Source organism: Corylus avellana, chromosome ca4 (genome assembly GCF_901000735.1).
Source record: "Corylus avellana chromosome ca4, CavTom2PMs-1.0".
Lineage (NCBI taxonomy): Eukaryota > Viridiplantae > Streptophyta > Magnoliopsida > Fagales > Betulaceae > Corylus > Corylus avellana.
In genome coordinates, this window is record NC_081544.1 from 24,789,192 (window position 1) to 24,810,441 (window position 21,250).

The 21,250-nt window shown below is 36.8% G+C and overlaps 1 protein-coding gene across 2 annotated transcripts; it reads right to left on the reverse strand.

Annotated features, from left to right (window-relative positions):
• Positions 1-5,766: 5,766 nt before the first annotated feature.
• Positions 5,767-20,590, reverse strand: LOC132179322 (TNF receptor-associated factor homolog 1a-like). 2 transcript variants are annotated; one of them, XM_059592026.1, is made up of 14 exons: positions 20,449-20,590; positions 19,838-19,963; positions 19,382-19,603; positions 18,073-18,184; positions 17,127-17,215; positions 16,960-17,028; positions 16,730-16,859; positions 16,454-16,612; positions 15,630-15,978; positions 13,618-13,730; positions 9,280-9,430; positions 8,102-8,577; positions 7,817-8,021; positions 5,767-7,332 (listed from the first exon to the last, which is right to left on the reverse strand). In XM_059592026.1, the coding sequence occupies exons 3-14, from the start codon at positions 19,557-19,559 to the stop codon at positions 5,959-5,961; spliced, it is 3,405 nt and encodes a 1,134-aa protein (XP_059448009.1). In that variant the 5' UTR covers positions 19,560-19,603; positions 19,838-19,963; positions 20,449-20,590; the 3' UTR covers positions 5,767-5,958. The 2 variants fall into 2 exon arrangements, with proteins under 2 accessions (XP_059448009.1, XP_059448010.1); XM_059592027.1 differs by lacking the exon at positions 19,838-19,963.
• Between the last annotated feature and the right edge of the window lie 660 nt (positions 20,591-21,250).

Sequence of the window (21,250 nt, forward strand, 5' to 3'; positions counted from 1 at the left end):
AAAAAAAAAAAAAAAATCCTTTAACAAAAAGAATTTGTTAAAATGGACAACTCCCTCTCTTGCTATAAAACCATCTCGATTAATTTGGTCAATAATAAGATAAGTAAGAGAGCGACTTTGGTGCACCTGTTGCACAAAAGTCACATTTTGTGCTACCAATAAGAAGCTGACACATCAGTCAATTTCATTAGACTTATACTTAAAATAAAAATTCAACCACACTAAATTATACTCTGGATAAAATAAAATTTTAGATTTTTTCCAAAAAAAAAAAAAAACAGAAGTGAAGGGTGTGGCTGACCCACCCTCCCCACAGGTGGTGGCACCCAGGCCTAGTGGTGATTAAGCCTTTGACCCTCCCATGGCTGAGTGGCTCACGGCCACCCATAGGCCATGGGTGTGGCCAGCGAGCCAACCCCATGGACTGGGAGTGGTCGCGCGGCCACCCACAGGCCATGGGAGTGGCCACGCCACCACCCCCATGCTAGGACTAGGGGTGGCTGCCGACCACTCCAAGTGGGAGAGGGGCGGCCAGCCAACCACCCCTTCACTTATTTTTTATTTTATTATTATTATTATTTATAAACAATTAATTTTTTATTTCATATGTGATATAATGGTTTAGTTAAGCTTTTTTTTTTTAATACTTAAGTTTGGTAAGTTTGGCTTTGGTGTCAACTTCTGATTGGTTGCACAATACTCACCTTTTGTGCAAACTCCCTATGTAAGTTATTCTCGATAAGTAATTATTACGTTCAAAAGCCATATTAATGTGCTAAATACGCCATCGAGGCACCCTGTAAACCATATTAGAGTAATATACACAAGCCATATTAAGAGAGCTAACAGATTCTTCTAGTGCTCGGCTGCTTCTTGAATCTTTATTTAAGAGGGAAATGTGCATAAGAGATAATTCGATCAACAATAACGTACACAAAATGAAAATTACTCCAAACATTACAAGCCTGCAGTCTTATTAATTATTAAGTATCAAATACAATGGAAATCCTTAATTAATTATTTCATTTTATTTGGAATTGAAATTACAAGCCATGCAGTCTTATTCACATGCGAGCGTGCATGCCTTGAGGCCTAGCCAATAACGGGGACCCTATAAACGACGCTATTTTTATCAACCCAAACCCAAACCCTGTCGCAACGGAAGTCCTGTATGACAACCGATCCTTCCGGCACGATCTTAGCATCCACAAGCGGATTCTCCCTCTCAATTCTCGCCTCAGCAACCGTCCCTTGCACTCCAACCAGCTCAGGCGATGATTTCTTACCTACAAAAAAGACGAGCAATTCAATATATATAACATGTAACTCATATATATATATATATATATATATATATATATACTTGGAATATTTCTTAATTATTCATTACCGTCACACTCTGAAGCCATCCTTTTCCTTGATCAACCTCTTATATATATTGATGACGTGTTTATTTATGATGTAGTATCGGTTGGGTGAAGAGATTGGGGGGGGTGTTATTTATAGAGTATCATTACGTAACTTTTGGTTCGTCATTATTGACTATTTAGATTTGAAAGCTAAGGGTTTGAATTTTTTATTTTTTTTCAAAGGAAAAAATTAGCAGTCCTTGACATAACTATCATGGTGAGGTGCCAGATAAGGATTAGCTGCAGTTTTCATTGAATATTCTTTTTCCCCGGCTGCTCTTATCTTTATATATATATATATACTTTGAATTTCATTAATAGAAGTTAAGAAATTACGACCATTTGCGTAAGTACAACTTCTTGAATACAGGGAGGAATCTGCCCCATCCAAACTGCTTTCTTGGTTAATTTACACCTGCCACCCTTCATACGTACTGTTTAGACCGTACGTTCAGTATGATCCTTGTACAAGGTTGCCCCATTGTCGTTTTTATTGTATGAAAAGCAATTTTTTAATAGAATTTATAAATGAGAAACATAGAATTCATTTTATTTTTAATAACTTTCATAATGAATAAGTGAATCTATCATTGAATTTGTATGTGATTCACATGAGTCTACAAATCTAATGATTGATATATTAAATTTATAAGATGAGAGATAAAAAAAATAAAATATAAAATATTAACGCAAATCTTTCATCTTTATAAACTAATATTCATATTCATTCGCAATAAAGTCTTAAAATCAAGTTATTCATTTTATTAGTGATTTTGTATTATGATCCATTCTCTCTATCATATTACCATCTCAAAATGGGCTTCTACTTACTCTAAGCCCATCTATTTGGGCTGGGTCTACCGTTCATTAAAGATTCATAGCATAAAATTAGGGTTACCATTTACCTTGTCGTAAAATTAGGATTGTTACAAAATAAGTCCTGTTACTGTTTCAAACATATATAGGCGCGATTCATCTTTCCCTCGCAGCTGTTGGGGCTCAACTACGTACATCCGCTTTTTCAAAGAATGGTATATAAATATAGAGGTTTGATACGGACACAACACAAACTCAACTTATGGCCAACTTCTCTCCTACGTGTAAAAAAAATTTGAATTTTAAACCAAATAAATTATTTTTTTTCCCAAATTTTCATAATCTCAAAATTCTCTATATCAATTTTTTTTATTTAAATGACACGTAGGAGAGAAATTGGCCATAAGTTAGATTTATGTTGTGACCTTAACATTTTTCATAAATATATAGCTAAATTCATATATTTAGATCAAAGTTATTTCCTATTTTATACGTTGAATGGGAGCCGCACGGCCCACACCACTATGTGTTGTAGGCTAAAGCAACATCATGAGATTCATGACAGAATCATACCACTCTATTTTACCTCATTTGCATTTCAATATATATAAAAGATTCTTGTAATTTATGTACAGTTCATAAGTTTTGGAGTTCATTCAAAATGTGTATGACATGATCTATCAAAAATAATAAATACATTCACTTAGAAAAATATTAAATGTGTTTCACTTGATCACAACAAAATGATTGCAATATAAATCCTTACAAATAATATTTGCAAGTATATATATAAATATCTTGTAGTTTTATAGATATGTATGGTGAAATTTTTACAATGCAAAATTTTATTTATAGAGTTTTACCACACAAAATTTTTACCTATACACTTGATTTATTGGAGGAAATCAAAATTTGTCAAAATGAAATAAAATGTTACAAAAGATTTTTAGAGGGAAGGGACATTTGCATCCGTTAGAGTCGATAATGGAATCAAAATCGGATTGGATTAAATTTTAGATTCTGCACATATCTCAGTATTTTGACTATAACTTTCCGTTCAAGTATTGGATTGAGGTGAAACTAGCGGCATTGGAAAGCTAACTCAAAATTATACAAATTATTGTGAAATATGATTTTCCTGATTTGGAATTTTACTATGCCAAAATCGTCCCGCAATAAAATCTGAACGAATCCTATTCCGATTTGTACTGGAATTGCTTCCTAATTTGACTGGGAAACAAACCTCGGAATTTCCTAGGATAACTAGGGTTTTTTGGACTCTCCTAAACCCTATAAATAGACCTCTAAGCCTTTAAGAAAAGTAGACAAGTTTGGAGAACAAAATTTCCCAGCTTTTCTCTCTTTAGTTTACTTTTAGTTTTTCTTTAGGGTTAGGTTTAGGTTTTATTTTCTATAATGTGGAGCTAAATTCTCAACTAAGATTGGGATAAAGCTTCATCAATGAAGAATAATAGTACTTTCATGTAAGTCTTTATTGTTTGATTTTATGGTTTAATATTTCAATTGTTTTTCTTCTTTTCAATGTGTGGAATGATTCTTTGATATCTTTTGTGATTTACGGATACATCTGATGATTTAATTGATATTAGATTCCTTTCGTGATTTGTTCAATAAATGGATACATGAGATGATTTTGATTAACTGTTTGAAGCATAGCAAAACATTTCTAAGATTTTAATTGTGAGAATTTCGGATTAATATTAATGAACATGGAGTATGTTGTTATGATTTGGTGAGTGTGGATTCTCAAACCTTAGTATTTTATCTCTTGGTTTATTTTATTTAGTTTATGTTTTGTCTTTTAATTTTCAAAAACCCAAAATTCAACTTTTATTGGAACTAGATTATGGTTTAATTAGTTTATATTTAAATTTGTTTTCAAGAAAGCAATTCCCTATGGATTTGACCTCGCACTTGGAAAACATTATATTACTCACAAGACATAGCAACAAAACTTTGTAAAAGATGAGCATCCTTATGGGGAATACCAAAAGAGGAGGGGTTATGCCCTTAATCCAGTCAGCTAAACTGAGTTGGGACCATGCTAGAGAGTCAAGCGGCCAAAAAGAAACCCTCCACGCAACACGGGCAACAAAAAAAAAGAAGGAAAAATTACAGTTTACTCTCTTAAAGTTGACAACGTTTTTCAATTCGAACACTAAAGTTTCAATTTTTGCAATTCACTCCCCAAAGTTTCAATTTTTTGCAATTTGACTAATTGTATCCAAAGCTTCCCATATTGCCCATAATTTTTATTTTTTAAAAAAAATTCGGGGCCACCCCTTTGGTCATTTGGCCATTTTTGTACCCCCAAATTTGTTTTTTTTTTTTTTTTCTTCATAAAAAAAACAAAAAAATCGGGGCAATATGGGAATTTTGGGATAATATTGGTCAAATTGAAAAAAATTGAAACTTTGTGGGGGTGGATTGCAAAAATTGAAACTTTGGTGTTCGAAATGAAAAACGCTGTCAACTTTAGGGGGTAAACTGTAATTTTTCCAAAAAAAGAAACGAGATAAGGAGTGTCGCTTCTCACTCACTCTTTAGTCTTTCTTTGATTCTCATTCATTTTAAATAAAGCATTTAAAAATACATGTAAATCTCAAATAACACAACATGTTTCTGTTAATAAACAATTAAGGAGTAACCTCATTTTAGACCTCTGAATTACCACGCGATTTGACAAGCCCTTCTCAAACTTCAAAACCTCTCAATTTGAACCCCTGAACTTTCAATTGCAGTCAATTTGAACTCCTCCACCAGATTTTAAACATTAAAAATAAGACAATGATGTTTATACCCCTGACTTTTTATAAAATTTCAAATTTACCCTTAATTTCAAATTAAAAATAAATAAATAAAAATAAAAATCAAGGATATTTTGATCTTTATAGATATTTCCGTTAGAAGTTAACGGCTAAATCTAACAGAGGGGTTCAAATTGACTGCAATTGAAAGTTTAAGAGTTTAAATTGAGAAATTTTAAAGTTTAGAGGAGGCTTATCAAATCGCGTGGTAATTCAGAAGTCTAAAGTGAAGTTACATCAACAATTAAACAAGTTGTGTAGTATCACCCACTTATTTAAACAGATTATGTCATAATTGACCCTCAACAGGTAGACATATAAGTTAGATCCATTACAAACCCAGCACGCCAACACATATTGCCAACACTTGAAATAACCTCGACGACCATGAGCCCCGATAGCAGAGCACATTGAAGAAGAGTGCTGCTTTTCCTAAAGATTATGGTTAGAGAAGAGCTTCCACAACCGCGTAAAATGTTAGATAAGAAGACAATTCTAAACTTGCCCAACACATTATTTTGTTTCTTAGCAAATGCTTCTCTCTATCCAATTTAAACCAAGTCCTGAAATATTCCTTCGAGTTACCACGGAGCCGAACACGCACGCCACAATCATATGGATATGGTTCAAATTAGTAGGCAACCAGGAGGCAGCGACATCGACAATGTGGCTCAAACTATTACGGTTCAACCGGTAACCAGGACCCCGAGAGATATAGAAAGCCTCATTTTTTTTAACTACTTCAGAGCTGTAAGCAAAGGTGGACAATATTCTTTACAAAATGTTTTCTTGTCAAAGGATAATAACCTCACTCCAAATCTAAGACCCAACAATTTCCTCAAATACATTATTACAACGGACAGGAACCCACTACTTTGCAGGCAGACTCCGTCATACTTCCCTTTTCAGTGCCCATTCGAAGGCCGGAAAACTGTATAACCATTGACACCACAAGCCAGATTTGAATAATCTGGATTATAATGGGGGTAAACATCGCCCTCCAAGTTCCTCATGCCAAGTACAGATAAATCAGAACCAGCCCGGTGCCACTGGTTCGAAATTAACCCATCTACCTGCCCATTTACATAAGGTAAAGCATTAGCTTGTGGAATGAAATCCCTCGTTGAGTCATAATGGCTGCTAGAAGACTGATAATGGGGTTGAAACCCATTCTCATGGTAACTCTGTGATCGCTCAAACCTGCAGGGGCTAGATGAGGACCCCAAATCAGCCGACATGCCCATATCACCAGGAAAAGAAAACTGTCTATTTAATAGCTGCCCATTGCTGATAGTCTGAGAAACTGTGCTTGCCTTTGCTGCCTTCCCAACACTATGTTCATCGTCAAGCAGGTCATTGATGATATCCAGATGCTGGAACGGGAACTCCTCTCCCGACACACCTTGATTCTGCCGGCCAGATATACTGGCAGGGAACTTGGAGGATAATTGTTCCCACGATCCACTGTGCACAGGCCTATACAAGCCCAGGTTTTGAACGTCATTAAGCAGGGAAGACTGATCATAGTGCATGTTTCTGCTGGATTCCCTTTGAGAAGTCTCCATCCAGTTGTGTCCATTCTGCAAAACGTCCCGCATTACCAAGCCATAAGGAATACCCGGGTCAATCCTCTCAGTGCTCTGGGATAAAAACATTGGTGCTGATGCCAATGTAGCTGATTGAGAGAATGCTGAGGATTGGCTCAACCCCGAGCCTTGAGAGTTAGGATGAGTAAAACCACCTGTACTTGAGGCAACAGGGTTACCCACTATGGCATTTCTATAGGACTGGGGAATATAACCATGTGTTGCTGGTGAGGGTTCAGGACCTAACCGGCCAGTTGCACTCGCTGAACGGGCAAGCAGAGGGGGTGTTTGAACCACGGAAACAACAGGAGCAGTCGGCCTGGGACCAGGAACTAAAGGAGCACTGGACGGCCTTGAAATCACAGGTACTTGATGCGCCATGGCTTTCTCAGTTGGTTTTGGACTTGCAGCCTTCTGGATCTCATGTTTGGGCACACCAGCAAATGGGGATGAAGTAATTGAAGGCACAGCTTTATCAGTCTGTTGTGCGACATTTGAAGAAGCTTTCCCAAGTGGGACAGGATCCACAATAGCACTACTACGGAAGTCCACCTTAAATCGAGCAGTGGAAGTGGGATTCATGGGCAGGCTTCTAGGAGAGGATGGTACTGCTGATGTCTTATCTTTAGAGGGTCTTTCCACATCAATCTGTTCTTTCATGCTCAGTTTCTTCTGCAGCAAGACAACTTCTTCCTATTACATAGAAGAGTGAACTCCAATCATGTCAGTCATACCAATATTTGTTCTTAATAAAGAAAAAAGAAAAGTAAGCTGAAACCATGGGAATAAAGTGACACTCTGGGAAAAAACAAAAAACGGGAGATTTGAAAAGAGACAACAGAGGACAATTTTACATATTAAGCACATCCATTAAAATCCACCTTGGACCATGCTGCAAGAACACGTATGATGCAGTTCTTTAATTGGTAAATGTGATTCAGACGCATTCCTTAGCATTGGTTAAATCCTACCTTTAAAGAAAAACAGTTTTTTCCTGGTGTCCTTTCTCTTGTGCTCCCGAATGCAATAGGAAGAAATAGGAAGCCAGAATGTTAAAAACCATTTTCGCCTTAAGAACTAAATCTTAATAAAATACAAGACAATTAGATGAGAAAAACCATTTAAAATAATATTTCAAACAATTGCACAGCTAATCATGCCAATTTAGTAACTGCACCTTCTTAACCATTTTCTGCTCTGGCCACTTTATTCGGTCCTGCAAGGAGAGAACAGCCTCTGACTCAGATTCAGCAGCCTGCTTACAACTACCAGATAAATCACTTAGATCCCCTGCCTCCTCTGCAGGCCCAGAAGACTGATTATCCATCTCATTTGCCCAACTACTCCCATCACAGGTCACCTTACCTCGTTGATTCTTTCCCCTACAATGTTTAAGGGCAAAATCAAATAAATACCTTATATTCTGAGATTAGTATGCGAAGAACTGTAGCAATAAATTTACCTGCTTGGTGATTTTTGGTTTTTATAGTTTGGGAAGGAGATCCCCTTATATGGCCCATTCATTACCACTGATGGTACAGATTCTGTAGAACCCGTTGAAGAACTATCATCCAATACTGAGTGGCTCTTTCTTTCAGCAGCACCATTTTGTGCAGACAACAGGGAGCTAATTCCACTACTACAGGCTTCCATTGGATTATGAACTTCTGATGTGTCAGTATCCCAACTTAAAGGACTGGCATCCCGGTCTTCTGAATCAGGCTGAAGAACTTCAGGAGCACCATCTATTGAATCAGATGCATCAGAAACATCTTCCAGCATATCAGGCTTTTCAACTACAGGTTGCAACTCCTCCATAATGCTGTCTTGTTTTTCATCATTGGGGTTTTCCAGTTGATGCTTGTCTTGTACCACCAGAGCAGGCCTTTCCTCCCTCCCTTTTTCCTTCCCTTTCCGATTATTTCGTTTTTGTTTGGCCTGTAGTGTAAGATACAAAGAAATATGACTCAGTGATTAAATAGAAAGCAATTGAATTCGTTTGGCGTAAGCATTTTCTGACAACTTCTAAATTCAAAGCAATTTAATCTGGAATAAGACTTTATATATTAAGAGGACATAGGTCAACAAAAGAGTTGAATCCTCAACACTAAAAAACAAAAGGAAAATCATTTAATCTGAACACCACGAAGATTCTTTCTAAAATCTTAGATATATTTCCAATTAACAGTTAAGATTTGCATAATAACACATCCAATGCAGGCAAACCAGATCATAAACATGTAGGAGGACAGCTCAGGAACAAGAAGAATCCAAATATGTGATACGCATGGCCCCTCAGCTGACCCTGACCCTCCAGAAAAATGATCCTAGGCATATGCACTCGGATTAGAAACAGGTTGCATGGTCAAAACATTTAGATAACAAGCAAAGCACATTTCCCACATAAGCAAGCACGTGCATTTGATGATTTTTCAATTATTTATTCATTATAAGGGATGCATTTTTTGATAAATTGAAATAACTTTAAAAAGAAATAATGACAATTCTTAAATCATTATAACTATGTATTAAATGTCATTAGTGTAGACAAACATTAACTGCAATGTCATCCAGCAGAAAACCAATGAACAATTGAAGAATAGTAAATCCCTTGATATTTAAGGTGTGAGAACATTCAACCTTGCTTTTCTTTGATTTCTTTTCCTTTTCAGTTGTTCCACGTTTTGCCTTCTGCTCACTTTCAGCAAGCCACGCTGCCTCCTCTTCACGGATGAGCTCCTCTTGCCTCTTCAAAGCAACAGCTTCCTGGTAAGCAACCTCAATTTTATTGCTGCATGTAAGGAGAAAAAGCTTAGGGCGTCTACAGGTACAGATGAGCAAGTAAACATATTTATAATCCCATGTAGATTGAAACAGAACCTTATGATCAAATAACATAGTTGATAGATTTTTTTTTTTTTGATAAGTAACATAGTTGATAGATATTATGGTGCATTCGATCAGTCACAACAAAGATAGTTCTACATTAGGCATCAAAACATAACTAGCTTCACTACATGGCTCAATTGCCGCATTCTCTTTTTTTTGATGATGTGGAACCTCACCAAGGGGTCAGGGCAACCCACCCCTTAGGAGCTTAGGACACAACCCCGCGGGGGGCAGAATCCTGGCCCCAGGAGCCCAACCCCTCTTCCCCAGGGGCAAGGTGGTCTCCAAAAAAAACATTATTATTTTGCCCCCTCCCCAATAATTTTTTTTTTAAAATTTGCCCCACCCAAACTAAAACTTCTAGTTCCGCCCCTACCCACCCGCCAAAACCGTCACATTCTCGATTATAACATTAAAAAAAAAAGGGGGCTATGCCCCTTTGTGCCTTTTGATATGCATAAAAGTACTTATCTAAAAAAACATTAACCAAAAAAAAAAAAAAAAAGACTACAAAAGTGGATACTGGAAAATAATATTCCTCATTGAACCAGCAACTATCGCTGAAACTACTGGAATAGCATGCCCTATATACAAGACACCACCATCAAACAATCGCTTTAATGTTGATAGCACAACTTCAAGTCAATTTCCCTAGGTACAATACAGAAATTTGCCAATATTGACAAGTCATTTTTGTTAAAGTATTGATTAAATGATTAAATTTATCATTTCCTATCAACTTAAGCTTTTGAGATAAGTGGTGATTTAACATAGATCAAAGCTAAGCAAATGCTTTTCTCTATCCAATTTAAACCAAGTCCTGAAAAATTCCTTCGAGTTACCAAAGAGCCGAGCATGCACGCCACAATCATATGGATATGGTTCAAATTACTAGGCAACCAGGAGGCAGCGTCATCGACAATGTGGCTCAAACTATTACGATTCAACCGGTAACCAGGACCCCGAGAGATATAGAAAGCCTCATTTTTTTAACTACTTCAGAGCTGTAAGCAAAGGTGGACAATAATCTTTACAAAATGTTTTCTTGTCAAAGGATAATAACCTCACTCCAAATCTAAGACCCAACAATTTCCTCAAATACATTATTACAACAAACAGGAACCCACTACTTTGCAGGCAGACTCCGTCAACGGGTCATCTTGGGTTGTGTTTTCTGGCCTGTGTTGGGCTACCAATGTATACTTTCTTGTGTACTTAGAGGCACTTTGCGCTTTTTTTTTCTTTTTTTTTTTTGATGTATACAACATTACTTATCAAAAAAAAACATAGATCAAAGCTAAAGGTCCTGAGTTCGAACTTCGTCTCCGTCAATTCACCTTCTCTTTCAATTAAATATTCAACAAGTTGGATTTCACCTATTAAAGAGAAGTTTAAGCCCAGGAGTGAGGGAGTTCATTAAATGATTAAATTTACCCTTTCTTATCAACTTAAACTTTTGGGATAAGTGGTGATTTAACAATTCTTTCATTACTAATTTCAGACTTCCAATACTGTCCAAAGATATAAACTCCCAACAACCACTATCCAGTTAGAGGAGCCTTGCAGTTTAGGTTCTCACTTCAATTCTCCACTACCTTCTTAAACTTGAATGCCAAAATAGTGGGGAAACAAATTTACACCCATTACTCTACCTAAGCTGGTCTATTCACAGTAGCTGAAATCCATGTGTTGAACATGGAATGTCATTTACTTCGGAAGTAGAATTATGTTACAAAGGGTAGACGGTTATACAGTACAAGAAAGACCACACATAATAAATAATTAAAACCTAAATTTCTTTCATCCAACAAATTTTTTTTTTATAAGTAATGATGATATAAAACAAAAGCGCAGAGGAGCGCAACCCATATACACGGAAAGTATAAAAAGAGAGCGCCTAAGAGGGAGAAAAATGAAAAAGAAAGTCAGAAAAACTTATCACTAATGGAGCTAACCAAGCGGCCGTCCAAAAGTAAAGAGTAAGAAGGAAAAAATAAATAAATTCTTCTAAAGTCCTAGTGAAATTTTCAATGCATCTAGCATTTCTTTCGCTCCATAAACACCACATAAGACAAAGATGAATCATCTTCCACACAACCGCACTTTGAGAACGCCCTCCCGTCCACCAGCAATCAAACAAGTCCTTTACCCTGCAAGGCATAACCCAAAGCAACCTGAACCGACTAAAAATAGTATGCCAAAGAGCACTTGCAATCTCGCAGTGAAGAAGATGATCGACCAACTCTCCGTTCTTCTTACACATACAACACCATTCCACTACCACAATGTTCCTTTTACGCAAATTATCATGAGTCAGAATTTTGCCAAGGGCCGCAATCCACCTGAAAAAAGCCACTCGCAACGGCACCTTAATACGCCAAATACTCTTCCAAGAAAACACCTCATGTTCAAATTGGACAAGGCCTTATAGAACGACTTCACCTCGAACTTATCCTTCTTGGACGAGGACCAGCGAATACGATTCACAATACCAAGGGAGATCGAGAGCTTGGTTGAACTTATGCATCTTCCGAATGCCAAGACCACCAGAACGCAAGGGACGGCAGACTTGATTCCAGCTTACCAGATGCAACTTAGGCTCATCCAACAATGTCATTACAATTCCAAAAAGAACACTATATAAGCACTTTAGCCTATAGGTTTTAACCATATTTATTTTTTATAAAATCAAGCTATCATTAAAAGCGTAAGTAAGGGCACTCCAGGTACACAAAAAGTAAACAAGAGAAAACACCTAACTAGAAGGGGAAAAAAAAAAAGTCATGATAATTAATCACCAAAGGAGAAACACAAGCAGTTGTCCAAAGATACAGAATATTGAAGAATAAAGACCTAATCCTCTCCAATGTCCTTTCATGGCCCTCAAAACTTCAAAGTAAACGAGTGCAAAATAAATGATAGTGCTTTGGTAGTCATCAAGCACCAACTTTCTGCTCAATTTTTTTTATTTTCATAACTATAATTCCTAATTGCAATTAAAAAGGTTAAAACACTGCTGGTAATATGAAAGGAAATATTGACAAAAACGTTGTAATAACCGTGTCACAGGAAAAATGGAAATCCACATGAAGCTATAGGTAATATGCCAAATTAAAATTCTGTATCTCAGTTCCAATTGCATATTTAACCATATGTACATTATAAAAAAATTAAGATCCTAAAACAAAGCAAATTAATTAAATAGAAAGAAAGATCTTCAAATACAGATCGCTCAAAACATTGTGCAGTGAACAATATGGACACAATTTCCCATTTGAAACATCACAAAAGAAGCTGCTTGAACTAAATAGTAAAGAAAAACTTTGCATAGGACAGCTACATTCAGCTATTGACATTTGGAAACACAAAAACCTACAATCCACTTTGAATTATACCGGTGTTGTAATGACCCAGGAAAAAGCGCTAGTCAAATTTACGCTATAACCCCACAAGGACTAGCGCAGAGGTGGCTAACACTTTTCTATGGGTTGTTATAAAGGGTATCAAAGCCACCTAGTAATGCCAGTCTATATAGTACTGGAGTACTTAAGAAGGGGAGTTTGTGACACTTCGGTCCCATATTGAGGAGATAAGTAGCTCACGTAGATTGGGTAGTTTATAAAGATAGTTATGAGTGCTAAATCTCATATTTCCTAGTTACTAAGTGAAACTAGGCTTTATAAAAAAATTTAAGGAAGCTCCAAATGACTAGTCCTTTTGGAGTAATAACGTGGATGTGGCTAACGCTTTTCTTTCGGTTGTTATAGGTCCGAAACAAAATTATCCAATTCATAATGACTGACATCATGTTGCCATAAGCTTCCAATAATAAGACACAAGGAAACTGAAAGGGGAAAACTGGTAACTACAATATATATTAAAAATCAGCAAGATATGAAACTTAAATAATCCTTTATTGGAGCTTGGTAATGATAATAAAGAAAGAACATGCAGAACTTTCAGGAAGCTTGCAACTGCTATCTGATTTAGTGAGAGATAACAAACGGCAATCAACAAATTCCAAGATGTTAATACTCAAAAGAAAGAGAAATAGTGAACTATTTGAATTACATTTATCAGACTACCTACCTGAAAATATGAGCAAGGACAAATATCTCCACAGTTCTCCTACCCAATTCTGTTAGACGCCTTTCATCACGCTCAATAGAATCTTTGTTGAAGTCCTCTCCAGAGTTTCCATCCTGTATATAAAGGTAAAGGGTTGCACAGCCATCAAAAGATTAGTGCCACTGGATGTCCATTATGAGTAGTAATTAATATTTTATTTTTAGTACTTGGGTCTCCCGTTGGGGGCCCCGTTCAAGGTCAAGGCAAGTTGGGAGGACATGTTGGAGAAGTATGCTAGAAGACTGGCCCCGTGGAAACACTTGTATTTGTCTAAGGGAGGGAGGATTACTCTCATCAAAAGCACCCTATCCAATCTTCCCACTTATTTTTTGTCTCTGTTTCCTATCCCCGCATCCGTGGCGAAGCGTATGAAGAAGATACAATGTGATTTCTTATGGGGTGGGATTAATGATGAGTTTAAGTTCCATCTGGTAAGTTGGAACAAGGTTTGCTCTCTGATCTCTGAGGGAGGTTTAGGGATCCGGAATTTGCATGTGATGAATAAAGTTTTGTTGGGGAAATGGTTGTGGAGATTTGCTCATGAGAAAGAGGCTTGGTGGAGGAAGATCCTAGTAGCTAAGTATGGTGCGGTTTGGGGCGGTTGGCGTTCTAGGACTCCCAGTGGTCCGCATGGGGTGGGATTATGGAAGCATATTTGCAGGGGGTGGAGGTCTTTTCGGGGTCACTTTAGATTTGTCCCTGGTCTTGGGTCCAACATTAGGTTTTGGGAAGATATCTGGTGCGGTGACATGTCTCTCAAGGATGCTTTTCCTGGACTCTTCAATATTGCCACCAATAAGGATGCGTCTATTGCGGATAACAGGGAGTGTCTAAATGGCTCTGTGCAGTGGAACGTGGCCTACATTCGCAGGGTTCATGATTGGGAAGTGGAGGTCTTGGCCTCTTTTTACACGCTCTTGTATTCGCATTCGATGAGTGGGGTAGGGGAGGATAGGATGTAGTGGATATCTTCTCGGAAAGGCAAATTTGAGGAAAGATCCTATTACAGGATCCTTGCTTCTACAAATCCCATCCCTTTCCCATGGAAAAGTATTTGGCGCACTAAGGTTCCTTCAAGAGTGGCTTTCTTTGCTTGGATGGCCGTGCTTGGGAAGACTCTAACATTGGATAATGTTCGGAAGAGATGTATTGTAGTGGTAAATCGTTGTTGCATGTGTGAATCGGATGGGGAGTCAGTAGATCATCTCTTTCTTTATTGTGGGGTTGCGCGTATTTTGTGGAATGCCGTTTTCTCTCGGTTTGGATTGTGTTGGGTGATGACTGGTTATGTCAAGGAGTTGTATGCTTCTTGGTGGGCGGGTGGCAAGTCTCGTAGTGCTGTTGTGTGGAAGATGATCCCTCCTTGTCTCATGTGGTGCATCTGAAGTGAGAAATGCTAGATGTTTCGAGGACTCTTCTAGGAACATAGAGGACCTTGTCCACTTTTTCTTGTACACTCTTTTCACTTGGACTACTGGTTGGCCAGCGCCCCTAGTGATTAGCTTCCTTGACTTTCTTTTTATGTTCTCTTCTTCTTTTTCTTCCTCTTAGTCGCTCTCTTGTATACTCCCTGTGTACTAGGGCTGCGCCCCTCTGCGCTCTTTAATACATCTTTTTACTTATCAAAAAAAAAAATATATATATATATTATTTTGTATTTTTTGAATTCTTCGAATTTTAAATTGCACTTGTACTTTTTGGGAACTCTAGTACTGTTCACTTAGTATCCATTTTCTCCTTTTTCAATATATTATCATTCAATTAAAAAAAAAAAAGATTAGTGTGAGTGGTCATGAAAGCAATCTCCACTCTCTCTGCTTTATTCTCACTCTCAATGCAGCGGTATACATTGTTAGTTCACGTTTAAAAAACTGTGTGAGAGAGAGTGAATAACTGCAAAAGATGTAATCAGCCTTGCACAACTTCATAATCACAATAAGAGGTTAAAAAGAATCACAAATTCAGCAGCTCACCTTCGTACGATTCTGAGGACCCTTCTCATCTTTTGGAGGCAACAGATCCATGGCAGCCCTCTCAAGTAACGATAAGACATCATCAACTAATACAAACGTATCCTTTTCCACACGAACAATGGGGGCTGGCATTTCTTCAGCGTCCAACAATTTCAAACTCCCTTTCTTACACATAGTCTGACCTTCAAGCGCCTTTAATCCACTATACAAGGAATCCATTACCAAAGTAGATGTGACTTCCTTTTCTATGAAGAAGTGCTTCACAACTACTTTTAGAATCACATCTGTCTTCTCCCTAGACATGCGACGCCTAGCATTTTGGTCTATTCCCAACCAAAAAGCACGGAAACTGCAACAATAGAAAATAATCTGTTATCATAAAACACAATTATATTGAACATGGATGTAAATGGAGCAGATAGCTAATAGCATATACAACAAAAGGGGTGGGGGGGAGTGGAATCATTTATGCAGCAAAAATCAATAACAACATCAAGGGAAACTTTGAATAGCTTCCACAATACAAGAGTACATATATACACATGACAAAGTCAACAACTTGCAAAAGTACAGCAGATGAAACTGGTAGGAAAAAGTAAATTTAATCATTTAATCAATACTTCAATAATTTCCAACAAAAAAAAAAATGAAAACACCATATCTTCCAAAACTGGGATGTCGAGTAATTGACCCTGGCAATCAGAGTTCTAGATTTTTTTAAATATATATATATATATATATATTGAAAAAAAGAAAACAAGATTGATAAATAGAGTTCTAGATTTTTTTTTTAATGAACAAATCCAGAGGCAAGGATGAAATACCTTGACCACCTAGCTTTATCATCTATCAATTTCCCAAGCTTGCTCCTTCTCTCTTCTACAAATCGCCGGCAAATCTGCTCCACATTTGTCAAATATACCCTAACAAGTTCTCTCCTATACTGACAATCAAGGCAACGAAAAGGCCTGTCTGCTTTCTCCCTACAACACAGGATCAAACTTCTTAAAAGCCATAAATATCAACTAGAGAATGTCAAAAGCGAAACATTGTTGGATTAAACACTAATGCACAAGATTTACATATTAATTATAGCAGACCTGATGACTTGAACTTGAGCCTTTATTATAAGAGTGTCGGCATCAATAAACCCATCTAATACTTTTGACAGCTCCATGAATTTTTTCCACCCCCAGTCATGCTCTTTCTTCCAGAATCGATGTAATGTATCTGCAAAAATTTACATTTAATCAATTGTATCAATGCAAGAAATGAAAAAATAAATAAATAAGAATATCCACACAACTAAACCCAAAATTAACCAACCAACCAGAATATTTTGATTTCTTTGGGTCTTTATTCACGACAGCTATAGTAAACTGTGCAAAATGGCTCCAGCCTGTTCCCCAAACAAAAGGAAGCTGCATGATTACAGCCAGACAGAACCAAGAACAATACACATGACTGAAAAATTCCAAACTCATTAACATATCAAACCTGGAAGAAGCTTGTCATGATTAGCAACACAGAGAAACAAAGAAAGATGATTGCAGACATCACAACCTTGGGGATAAATTAAAATGTACCTGCCAAAAATAGCAAAAAGCTCAATACAAAAACTAAAAGGTTTGGGAACTTTAATGTAATTAACAGTTTTGCAAGATGTGCTCATTTCCATAACTGTATCTACACCCTAAGAATTGTAGCAAGCACATGGACATGAACATCATTGTCCTGGATTCCATTATCTACCATACTCGGTAACTTCACTGTTGTGTACTTATCAAAAAAACAAAAGTAACTTCATTGTTGTCAGCAACAAATGAAAATGTGATATATCTATGTCATCTTAATGCATATCATCAAAATGCACACATAGGAATCATGATTGTGCTTTTAAATTACAGTTAAAGGAAAATGAAAAAGGATAAATCAATTTACAAATTGGAAGGCATTATCTCCTAGTGGCATCAATTTTCAAATCAAATAATTACTCTTTGGGATTAATCAAAACATTGTAGCAGGAGTTATGGAATGATTTGAAATTTATCAACTCATTCATCACTTTTCATGAATGGTAAGCTACATGCATCGTGACGGACAAATTACCTCCAGCTATCATGGCATCATAATATATCTCTCCATCAGAAATAGAGGTTAGAATTTAGACATGCATATAAATGAAGTCAAGTAAAAAAACAAACTATTGACCTTGAGTTCAGAAATGATGAAACTGACTGGTGCATATGAATGTTAATTTGTGTTTTATATACATCAAAGCTCATATACAGAACATAAAGATGAGTAGTAAAGCTTATACATGTAAGAATGCATGCATATTCATAGTCCTTGTATGTCCATGCATATTTATACAATTAACAATTACATGAAGAAAATAAAGTTAAAAGAAAGCAGGAAGAAAGACATATTCCATGCCCCATACCATTTGTAGCCGCCGACCTCAAACTGATTACTACGAAGTTCTCTTTTGTTAATCTGTGAAAATTTCTCTATCCTCCATGTATATTTTCCATATAACTCAGATGGTTTTGGCCCTAGAAAGGAGTAAACAGAGTTTGTCAATAATTAAGTATACAATGTTCAAAACTTAATCTTTACTAGATACCATTCCCAACTTTATCAAATGGGCTTTACTAACCACAAAAAACCACCTAAAAAAAAATCACAGGCAGAATACACATTGAAAGTATTACGAGTAACATGCTTCAGCTAATATGGTAAAAACCAACTAAAAAAAAAAAAAAAAATATTAGGATACAAAAGGCTCCATACACAAGAGTATGACAGTCAGCAATGAATTATGCATATTCAAGAAATAAACAAAATCTTTTTACAATATACTTAGGGTGATGGTTCACATTTTTATGCTATGAAGTAGTCTTAATTATTCCAGAAGAATAAGAATTTTGAAACCTGAAGACAACAGCAGCAAATGATCTTAGAAGAAGTTTGAAAATATATCATATGCAGCAAAAAAGAGAATACAATAAATTCCATGCAAGTCACCAAAAAAAAAAAATTAAAAAGGAAAAGGTTTACATGGCTATGTCAGATTAGAAGCCAAACCACATTGTTGAAGTACAACAATGACATAGAATTGAAGACAAGGTAATTGCACACACCACGAGAAGTAAAAATATAAGAGAAGATTTTTTTTATATATCATGGAGGGAAATGCAAGTATGAAACAATAAGAAATCACACAACATGCAAAATTAATCCAACTTATTAGGCAAAATATAACAGGTGCTTGCAAGCTTTAGTTTCATCCACTTCTCCAATTTCAATTGCCTATGTGTCAGTAATGCATAGAAGATCTCTTTACAAACAATGGAACCATCCACACAGATAATCCCCTGCATTTTAAATACAAACTATTTAAGAATGTGTTGGATAAATAATCTAAACGCTTTCTCTAAGGATGTTAGATGAATAGAACATGCAATTGCATTAGTACACGGCTCAGCCTAATTCATATGTCAGTTTTCTTTTTATTGATAAATTACACGCACACCTGGTGGGTCTTGAACCCATGGTCTTACCCTCCACCTCATTTTTATGGAGGAAGAGGGATGCTATTTTGGCTAGAGCTCATTTCCCTATTCATTCTTCAAATAAAATTCAGATGTCTGTAAATATCTTGCTTGCTTCGCTTTCGTAGTACTACTCCTAGGAAGAAACGTCAGCTAATTATAGAACCTTCTGAGGGGGTAGTGGAACAGAAAGCACACCTCCATCATCATCATCATCAGTGTCCCAGTAAGGAGGCGAAGTCGATGGGGTTCCATTTTCCACTTGCTCAGAAGACCGCCATTCCGCCAAAGCTTCCCCAGATTGGGAACGCTGCGCACTTGAAATTCCCTCCATGGACCTTCCCACTCCAGACTCCTCATTCGCAGTCCCAGCCATTTCCCACTCCGAAACACCTTCCCCCACAACTTCAACTCTACTCGCTAGAAAATATGAGAAACCACAGAATACAACAGTCAAAATTGGGAACTGAATCACACATAACAAATACATTGAAGTAAGTTACAAGTATTTACCATTTAACCAAAATGTCAAAACCCAACTATTTTTTTTTTAGATAAGAAATCGAGATATCATAAGTAATTGAGATATCCAAAACCCCACTAAATAAAACCAAGATTAGACGTCCATTTTAAATAGAAAGGGTCGTGGATTACCAAATTTTCAAATATGAAAAACTTGAAAAAGCCTTCTGTTTGGCTGCTAGGGACTTCGTAAAAGAGAAGAGATTGAAATTAGATTAATCAAGCTTTCATCAATTGGAACATCAGGAACCAAAAAACCTGCACCAAAGAACTATTTGGCTGAGATTCTTTAATTTATTTCATTCTGCAAATCACAACACAGTGTAAAACATGAGAAACTGGAAACTCCCTCTCTTTCCCATTTTCTCAATTTTCTCGGCAACCAAACAAAAGCCCAACATTTAAAAGTCTCTAAACCAAAAACCCACCTCCGAAAAGCCAAACAGCAATAAACCATATACTAAAAAAATTGAAAAAATTCAAAGACTAAACCGATTAAACCAACAACGAATTAACTCCAAAAACCCTAAAATATAAAACCATCTAACCGACCCAATTGCATGAAACCCAGGCCCACTAGAACCCACAACAATCTAAACCCAAAGATCGCAGACAACAATACCCCAAAACCACCATCAAATTCAAACCCTGAGACACGACCAAAAACCAATACAAAATCCAAAAGAATAAAAGGAAAACTGAAATTCAGAACCACATCGCGTAGATCGAATGGGCATACAAACCTGGAATAGAATCAACTACCACAGTCCCGCCAATGGCCAATGGAAGCTCTGAGATTTTAGAGAAAGAGGGCTAGAGAGAGAAAGAGGTCGAAGGAGCAGCACAGACAGGGAGAGAACGAGACCAAAGGCGGAACCCAAAAAAGAAAATTGTATTTATTCTAATTTTATCTTTTTGTTAAAAAAAAAAAATTGATTTTTTATTATTTGTTCCAAGGAACAGCGACATAGGAGTACCGAGTATGTGGCAGATGAGGGCTGTTTGGGCTTTTCCCTTGCTCCTTTGCCATCTCTTAAAAAAAAATAATAATTAATAAAATATAAGAAAAAAATTAAAATATGGGGTGGCGATGACGTGTTTTATATATATACATAAAGAAAAATGGTTTCCATGCTTGACTCGTTTCGGGTGCCAATAGGGGATTGGCTATGAACAGTGCGGGCCCCACCGACCCCCCCTCCCCTCCCTCGCTTTTTGTTTTTTTTTCAGGAGGAAGGGGGTAACTAGGGTTTGTGATGAACCCTAAGGGGGCAGGAGAAAGGGTTTTGGGCCTGTTTGGGAGGAAGGGGGTAACTAGGGTTTCTGATGAATCCTACGGGGCAGGAAAAGGGTTTTGGGCCTTTTTGGGAGGGGTTGTAAATGTGAATTGGGTCAACAAAGGATAGATTCATGTGACTTCAAGTTAACTTACTTTAGGGATAGAAAAAAAAAACAAAAAAAAAAGAAGTTAACTTACTTTAAGAAGGAGTAATTCTATCATGGTCTTAAGTTTACTTGGCATAGTTCTTCAATTAAAATACAAAT